The 9446-nt window shown below is 40.1% G+C and overlaps 2 protein-coding genes across 2 annotated transcripts; both read left to right on the forward strand.

Annotated features, from left to right (window-relative positions):
• Positions 1-2144: 2144 nt before the first annotated feature.
• LOC102371282 (olfactory receptor 11A1-like) lies at positions 2145-3098 on the forward strand. Its single transcript, XM_006039301.2, has one exon. It carries the CDS (start codon positions 2145-2147, stop codon positions 3096-3098), a length of 954 nt encoding a protein of 317 aa, XP_006039363.2.
• Positions 3099-7914: 4816 nt separating this feature from the next.
• On the forward strand, positions 7915-8868 carry LOC102371543 (olfactory receptor 10A7-like). The gene has a single exon (XM_006039302.2). The coding sequence runs from the start codon at positions 7915-7917 to the stop codon at positions 8866-8868; it is 954 nt and encodes a 317-aa protein (XP_006039364.2).
• Positions 8869-9446: the final 578 nt, after the last annotated feature.

Below are 9446 nucleotides of genomic sequence, written 5' to 3' on the forward strand. Positions count from 1 at the left end.
TTTTTAGAGACTGAACTTTGAAAAGAGCTGGCCAAAAGGCTCTCTGTTTGATCACTCTCTAACAGAAAATGGTCCTCATAAAATGTCCACTCAATTTAAATGGACATGTGATAAAACCATAAGATTTGTAATGACTTCAAAAAGTTGTTTGATCAAACTGCCTGCACAAATGCAGGAATGCTACTCCTAAATGTCCTCCCTCCCACACATATTGATGTGAGACTAAATACAAGTATGTGCGTGCCATGATATAACATATTGCAGTCAACAGAAAGATTTCTGATCATTTGAACGGGCTTTGGCTAGAGTTTTAATACTTCTAAAATTCTTACAGGCTCTTCTGAATCCATCTACAGGAAACTAGGTAAAAGTTTTCCTTGTCACTGCAGCCATAAATCTGCAGATGACACCATGCTGGGTCACAGGAAAGGACCAGGACTTCACATGCCGTAGGCATTGTTCAGGCAGGGCAACTGGGGCTAGGGGACCAAGTAAAGAGCTTGTTACTGATTCCCAAGAGGATGCTGGGTAACCAGGCGCAAGTTATATATGGAAAAAAAATGTTAAGTAGCTCTCCCTTGCACAAATGTACAGGAAAACTAAAGAGACACTCGCATCCCACGGGTTCCTAAGCAATAATTCAGTAATGAGCTCCTGTGACAGACTATGGTACTGTTGGTAAAATGTCTAGGTTAGGTGTCTTCATATTATAACAGTTGCTGATCTATTTCAAGTTCACCCAATACCCTTTCATTACTTTCATTTGATCCTTGACTACAGCCTAGAGGTCAATGCCATCAGTTTATCGTGTGATTTTGTACTTTTGGGACAATTTCTGCTCTCTTGAGAGATGGATCCAAAAGTGGTCTAAGAGGTATCTGCCATAGTGCTTCGTGAGCCAGGGCAGGAGTGCAAAAAGTTTGCAATGCCACCCACGACAGCCCTTTAGCATGCATGGAAAATGATCTGTTTGGGGTAACTGGAAGCCACCCTACCATTAAAGCAGAACCAATGATAGTGCCCTGTTTGCAGCTGTCATTCAGGATGCTCAGGCAGCCAGTTGCATCTCCATCTATTACATTAGAGCACAGGACCAATGTACTGAATTTTCTACGTTCAGTTGTCAGCATAGTCCCATAGTACCAGGTGTGAATTTCAGTAGGGACACACACGTACCTATCTTGCATTTTGGTTAGATGCATTTTTTCTAAAACAAACTCTGCTTGTAGGGAGGGGGAAAAGTTACTTCTTTTGTCAAATAACATGTCTTTCCAGTTAAACTGATGTCATGATTTGAGGAACCTGACAAATGCTTTCCAAACCCTTGGGGTGGGCAGTACTTCCCAATGAAGTAACAAAGCACCCTAACCAGAACACCGCAAAAGTCTGCCTTCCATCTGCTTATGGAGAGACGCTGTGATTTTATTCTGACTCGAATCTTTTCTTAAGTTATCCAATTTTGTCTCAGAAAGATTCCAGTGCTCTAGGTTGGCAAACCAAATTCATGTCATTACCAATTTTCACTGTATAATGTAAGGACTGGTTAGAATTTTAATCTACAGTTTGAGAAATTTAAACTAAAAATTCGATAACTCTTTTATTAACTTTCAGCTTCTATAGCAACACAAATTTAGAAATAACAGGACCACTATGACTGGCATTAATGTTATCAACTGTGTAAAATTAAAACGTATACTTCGTAACTTTGAGTTAGAAAATCTATAATATAATTGGTGATACACGAAAATGGGAAAAATTGCGTGTTATATATTGTGCTACACTCTGAGATGAAGATTCCCAGAACAAAATTGTAATTGTTTGCCCCGATGAAGCTAGGAGGGGTGCATGAAGCAGTATTTAGACATACTGTAAAGCAGTTCTTACATGTCTGCAAAAGACAATTTTACCCTTTCTTTTCTCACAGTGACATAGGTGGGGCAATGGCTTCCATGAAGCTGTTATAGAAATGGATATGATGGACTGTTCACCTCCTAGCTTTAACTTTGGAACACCAACCTAGATGGATCATTTTCAGGGAAGGTTAGTCTCTTAAAAATTCAGCAGAGGGACTGATTCCATGATATTCAAAGGTGTCTGTTTGATTCAGATTATTTTGCAGAGCTGTATGGAATTTCTCTGATGCCATGGCAGATGCAGAGGTAGGAAATCAAACTTCCATCACTGAATTTATCCTCCTGGGATTTGAAATATTTCCCGAGTTGCAAATACTTCTCTTCCTGCTGTTTCTCCTGCTCTACATCGCAACCATGGCTGGGAACATTCTCATAATTGTGCTAATTATAGCTGTTCAGCATCTGCACACCCCCATGTACTTCTTTCTGGGGAATTTGTCCTGCTTGGAGACCTGCTATACCTGCACTGTCCTGCCCAGGATGCTGGCCAGCCTCCTCACTGGTGACAAAACCATCTCATTCTCCGGCTGCTTCATCCAATTTTTTTTCTTTGGTATGTTGTTAGTTACAGAGTGTTGTCTCTTATCCGTGATGTCTTATGATCGGTACTTAGCCATATGTAAACCACTGCATTATGCAGCTCTTATGACTGACAGATTTAGTTTCAAACTTGCAACTGGCTCATGGGTCATTGGCTTTATAGTTGTCTCCGTTGTATATCTCTTCTTGTTACAATTAACCTTCTGTGGACCCAATCAAGTTGACCATTTCTTTTGTGACTATGTTCCAATAATTAAACTCTCCTGCAGTGACACCTATGAGATTGAACTTGCAGTTCTCAGTCTTGACTGTATGTTTGTTTTACCCCCGTTCCTTTTGACTCTCATGTCCTATGTCTGCATTATCACCACCATAGTAAGAATCCCTTCCACTACTGGGAGACAAAAGGCCTTTTCCACCTGTTCCTCTCACATTATTGTGGTGACAATTTTCTATGGGATCCTAGCAATTGTGTATATGTTCCCTAGAACCAACAACCTTAAAGCCCTGAACAAGCTGTTCTCTCTCTCCTACACTGTTCTGACTCCATTGGCCAACCCTCTCATTTACAGTTTGAGGAACAAGGAAGTAAAAGAGGCTGTAAGGAAAGTTGTCTGCGTGTTTATAAACTGTAAAACTCTATGAGCAGGTTGAAGCAAAATGGAAATAACAGGAATCAGAGCTGTGGGAAATGAATGGCTCCTGGCCCAGGGGTTTTCTGGTGAATTCTAAAAGGAAGAGGAACTTTTGAGAGATTTATTAAATTTCACACCCTGTTCTATTGAACGGATTGTCCTGCTACCACAGTGTTCACTTAAAAATTGCTCCAGATAAAAATAGTGAATGGATTTTAAGAGGGTAACTTCTCTGTGCTTCAAGCCAATATACACAGATTGTCTTCAACCAAAGGCTTCCTACACTTAGGCCCAAATCTGAAGTCTAACTTTCCCTTTAGGTTGCACAGAGTCAGGGTGTTATCAAGCTGATGTGGTAAAAACCTAATCTCTTTGACTAATTGTTCACACTCTTGTATCCTATCCCTCAAACGGTTTAGGTTGTCTAAAAAAATGGGCAGAAATGACTTGAAAACAAACTTTATTCCATCTGTAACTCACTTTCAAATTGTTCATTGGTAAATATGCGTTTCACTTAAGTCACAGCCAGCCCTGTGTAGGTTTATACTGCACTCTAGTGAATGAACAAGAGATTTAACAGAACAGCTTGTTTTTCTTGCCTGGACATGAGAATTATACTGCTGAACAAACACAGGAACGAAGGAAGCTGAATTTTCTAATGTTGTGTTGAGATCCTCGTAAGAAAAGTGGTAATGGTGGGAATGCCTAAATATCCATTATAAATTGGGAATCTGTCTTTGGCAGGCAAGGGGAATCTGCTTTGTGTTATTTGCTTGCTTTTTCTAGCCTTGACTAATAAATTTGTACTGACATCTTAACACACCCCTAGGAGTATTAATTTCAAATCCTACTGGACATTTCATGTCAAACTAATTTAGGGGCCTTTAAAAGTCCCAGCTTCCAGAGGGAATCCTAACACCCTGTGATTAGAAAGCAAGGACTGTTTTGTGTTGAGGCAGGAATAGGAGACAACAGAAGTCTTGGTTCTCTTCCTGGCTTGGTCACAAACTTTCTCTGGAAATGATCACAAGATCATTGGAGTGACATTGTGCTTGTTTCCTAGTTCTCTCCATGTCCATTTTTTGACTATGTACAGGGCAATTTTAGCACTTTTTGCGCAGAAAATCCTGTCCTTGAATGCATTTCCCTGTGCATGTGGATGGTTATGCACCACTAAGTGTACACACAGACTGAACGTGCCCACCAGCTGCCAAAGCACGTACCACACATTCCTGATAGATATGTAGCAGTCTTAAGACTCCTAAAATTGACTCAGCCAAAACCTGTGGCTAACAAATGTAGCCTGAGAAGTGAAAACATGTATTTTGCCCCCAGAGCTAAATAGTTAGGGTACTCCTATGGGAAGCTAGAGGTCCTGCAAGCCAGGTGCCTGTCATCTAGAACAGTGGTAGCCAACATTTCCCCCCTGAGTATTGTTTACTAGGGTTTTTAATTGCATTGAGCTCATACATATGTGCTAATGTGTCAGCCTCTTGGAATCCAATATGGCTACCATGACAGAAGTGATGTGATTGATCTCAGTTCATACAATGTTGTCTTTGTCATTGGAATAAATTTTCTAACCTATGAGGGGGCTTAAATATTGACCAAAACATGAATTCATGGCAGTCATCTTGGATTCCAATATGGCGGCTATATGCACTACCTGGAAGACTGGCAACATGACTCTTCTGGCATGGGCAGAACATGTCTACCTCAAACACAACGATGGCACTTGTGGCAATGAGTTGTGACCAACAACAAAATCTAGAAAACTTACTGGTCCATTTGTACCTCACTACATGGGAAAGCTGGGAAGCTGCCAAACCTGTCATTTCCAAGGTCCCTGGCCCTGGTGCAGGCTGCAGGGATAGACTGGGCCAGATCTGTGAATCCTGATGGACAAAGTTGCTGAGCAGCACTCAAGGCAAACAGGTACGAAATTTCTAAAGAATTCACACCTGGCAGGCAAAATAGAAATCTGGGGAAGAGGGTCATGGACAGCCCATAAAAGCAAATTCATTTCTTTGAAACATCTGAGGGCCCTGGTACACATTACATATATTATGCAATCAACTGGCTAATTTCTCAATAACATTTAGGCCAGCCACATGCGCAGTGTAATTATCACACAATAAAAATGACTGCCAAGCTATAAAAAGAGCCAAACATCTACAAAATTAGTGCTTGAAGATGTGTAAAAACTCTATAGCTGGTTTTTATCCAGTTTTTTCAACATGTAGCAGGGCCTTAAGTTTTCAACAAACCATTGTTTCCCAATGAAAATCCCTAGCAGTTTTATTAAAAATGCATTCTAAGTCAATCTGATTACTCTTTCAACATATTGGAGAGTGTCCATTGGAGGGAAATGAAAATGGGTAGGGGGGCACATGACTTCTGAAGAGAGGCTGAGGAAATTGGGCTTATTTAGTCTGGAGAAGAGAAGACTGAAGAGGAATGTAATAGCAGCCTTTAACTACCTAAAGCGGGCTTCCAAAGAGGATGGAGCTGGACTGTTCCGGGTGGTGGCAGATGATAGAACAAAGAGAACTGGTCTCAAGTTGCACCAGGAGACGTTTAAATGAGATATTAAAAAGAGCTTTCACACAAGGAGGATAGTAAATCACTGGAACGGGTTACCAAGAGAGGTAGTGGAATCTCCATGCTTGAAGGTTTTTAAGACCAGGTTAGATAAATCCTCAGCTGGGATGATCTAGTTGGGGCTGGTCCTGCTTTGAGCAGGGGGTTGGACTAGATGTGACCTCCTGACGTCCCTTCCAATCCTCATTGCCTATGATTCTATTTGACAACAGTATATTTCTCTACCACAAAAGCATTTAGCGTCTGGGGTTAAATACAATGTCTTACAATCTAGTCCCTATCTTCTAAAAATGGGCAATAACCTTTGACCTTTGTAACACTGCCTTTGAATCCTAGATAACAACATGCCCAACTTTGCCTTGAGCATGACGCTATTAGGAAATTGGTGAAATAGAGATCAGATAGGAGCCATCTTCATTGTGCTGCAATACCAGTTTTCATTGGCTGGAACCCAAGAAGAATCTGAGACATTATTTGGGGGGGGGGGGGGAAGTACCCCTGAGGAATATACCAATTTGATGATGCAAACAGATGTGTCTATACACAGCTAATAATGCTTCCTGCAGAATGAAGAAAGCAAATCAACAGCTGGTTGGGGAAAAGAGCTGATATAAAGCAAAGGACCACAGCATTGCCAGAGGCAGTGACATTCAATCTTGATAGCTTAGGAGCCACATGTACCTCAGAGTGAATTGTGACAAACACACTTAAGCTGAAAAGAAAAGAAAAATATTTCAGCCCATCAATTGTTTGTACTACTCTTAATAAAGACAGCACATGTGTTGTGTACTTATAATTGCAGGGAGGGAACCAAAGTGCAGTAAAAGAGCTTTGATAACTTTTTTCTAAGAAGAGCACTAGACTAGGGAAAATTTTCAGAGAAGTTGAGAGGATGAAGAGGATTGAGAACACTGAGGCACCGGAAAACTGTATGCATGAGGGTGTCGTTGATGAAACTGCCAATCAGCTTATCTGAAGATGATGCAGAAAACATTTCAGCCCATGAGAAGGAGAAATGCTTTTTAATTTCTGAAGGCATGGAGTTTCCTGATCACCCAGTGATAAAGGTTAGTTATTAATCTGTTTCCTATTCTGTATGCCCAGACATTCCCAGATGCTCTCTTTCTGTAATTCCATGTCATCTGCATCTCTGCATATCTTTATCTCACAATGTATTTACATCTTCTTTGCCTACTCTCTATGCATCATCTGATGTGGTTGCTCCTTATGGGATGCTGAAGTTTGGAATATTACTCCAATATCAGAAAAACTTATAAAAATGTTGGTGCTAAAATTTGGAGTGGTAGAGAATCATGGGAGCAATTCGGAGTGAATTGGATTCTTTGGGAACCTAGGCACAAAAGTACATGAGACTCACAACTGAGAGAAAAAAGAGAAAGAGAATTTAGCATAAATAAGCAGACAGACGGAAAGAGCTGACACTTAATGAATAAAGACCGACAACATTTTTATAAGAATTTCTCTCTTACATGCACAAGTAGCTAGTTTAAAATATTTCTGTCTGCTTCACAGGGAATTCAATAATGTCGTGTTATGGCTTCATTACACAGCTATTCTAAAGGGTCAGAAATGTCTTTGATCTACATCATTTGTACGAACTTCTAAATTACAATAATGTGTGCATGCAACTTGTGTTATTGCCATTTTATTTGGGTTTTTTTCATTTTTCTTATTTCAGAATCCATATTCACACAAAAGAAGTCAGCTACTCATTGTGTGGCTTATATAACTTAACTTCTCTTGTTGTTGTTGTTATAGTATCATACAAAATGAGGATTGGAAGGGAGCTCAGGAGGTCATCTACTCCAAACCCCTGCTCAAATCAGGACCATCCCCAACTATATCCATCACACACAAGGCTTTGTCTAGCCAAGTCTTAAAAAGGAGATTCCACTGCCTCTCTGGGTAACCTGTTCTAGTGCTTTACTACCCTCCTAATGAGAAAGTTTTTCCTAATATCCAACCTCTACTTCCCTTGCTGCAACTTGAGGCCATTGCTCCTTGTCCTGTCATCTGCCACCACTGAGAAGAATCCAGCCCTATCCTCTTTGGAACTATCCTTCAGGTAGTTGAACGCTGTTCTTAAATCCCCCTAGTCTCCTCTTCTCCAGAATAAATACACCCAGTTCCCACATCTTCAACTCCTAAGTCAATAATAATAATAATACTTATTATTGTTTCTAATAGGCAGCTAGAAATGAATAATGGTGGACCCTGGGATTGAAAATGAAACAGTTGTGGACATATTAGTACTTCTGGGTTTTGAGGATCGTCATGAACTGCAGATTTTCCTCTTTCCGCTCTTCTTAACATTGTACCTAGCAAGCATGGTGGGGAATATCCTCATTATAACTATTGTCTCAGCTGACCGCAACCTTCGCACACCTATGTACTTCTTCCTGGGTAACCTGTCCGTTCTGGAGGTCTTGTATTCATCAAACATAACCCCCAGGATGCTTATGGACCTACTAAGACATGATAAATACATTTCCTTTGGAGGCTGTATCCTGCAGTTATATATATTCTGTGCATTAGGAACTGTTGAGTGTTTTCTACTGATGTTAATGTCTTATGATCGGTACTTGGCCATCTGCAACCCTTTGCACTATGCAGACTTAATGAATTGGACTCTGTCTGTTAAGCTAGCAGTTGGCACATGGGTGTGGGGTTTGCTGCTGGCTGCTGGGTTGCTACTTATTTTGGGAAAATCTTTAACTCTTTGTGGCCCAAATGAAATCAATCATTATTTCTGTGACTTGACACCCTTGCTAAAACTGTCGTGCTCTGACACGTTTATGGTGGAGGTAGCAATTTTTGTCTCAGCCGGTGTTGTGTCGCTGATCCCATTTCTCTTAACCATCACATCCTACATTCATATCCTCCTGATTGTCATCAAACTCCCATCAAAGAGTGGGAAGAGCAAAGCATTTTCTACCTGCAGCTCTCACCTCATTGTAGTCACAGCTTTCTACGGGACTCTGACCATAACATATGGTGCATCCACAAGAACCCAGACAGTTGATCTCAACAAGATCCTTTCCTTGATGTATACTGTTGTGACTCCGCTCTTCAATCCCATAGTGTACAGCTTGAGGAACAATGAGGTTAAAGAAGCCCTGAAGCGATTTCTTATCAAAGTTATCCATTGGCAAAATTAATCAAATATTTGCCACTAGTTCTTTTTTTTGCCAAGTTTCTGAGCATTCTTCATGAAAACTAAAATTTTCTGAACAAAATTCCATTTTGTTTAAAAAGTAAATTTCTGTTAAAAGAGCATTTCAGCCTAAAATTATTTTTTATAGCTGTTCAGGAACCTTGTTTTGCTTTGGGTTGGGGTCATAAAAACACTTTTAGGGTTCTATATAATTGCCTACAGCTGGTCAAAAAAAATCTGACAGAACAGCTTTTCACCCAAAAGGGGTTAATTGATTAAATAAAAACATTTTGTAGCATCAGTTTGATTTGACTGAAATTTTCAATGGCAAGTATGTATCAAAGCCCTTCATTTAGAGGCATTTTGTTCCAGCTTTATGTTATGTGGTGATGTGTTGTGTTATCAGAACAGTATATTTGAAACAAAGTGCTTCGTCCTTATCGAAAAAAAGTGTTTCACCATTTCTGAAATATTTTCTCCAGAAACTTGGTTCCACCAGAATATTGTTTTCTATGTCTAATTTTTATTCCAATTCAGAACGAAAAAAAAGTTTCTAAATATCAGAATTCCCTGCAGAATAGA

The sequence above is a fragment of the Alligator sinensis genome, unplaced genomic scaffold, assembly GCF_000455745.1.
Source record: "Alligator sinensis unplaced genomic scaffold, ASM45574v1 scaffold1691_1, whole genome shotgun sequence".
NCBI lineage: Eukaryota > Metazoa > Chordata > Crocodylia > Alligatoridae > Alligator > Alligator sinensis.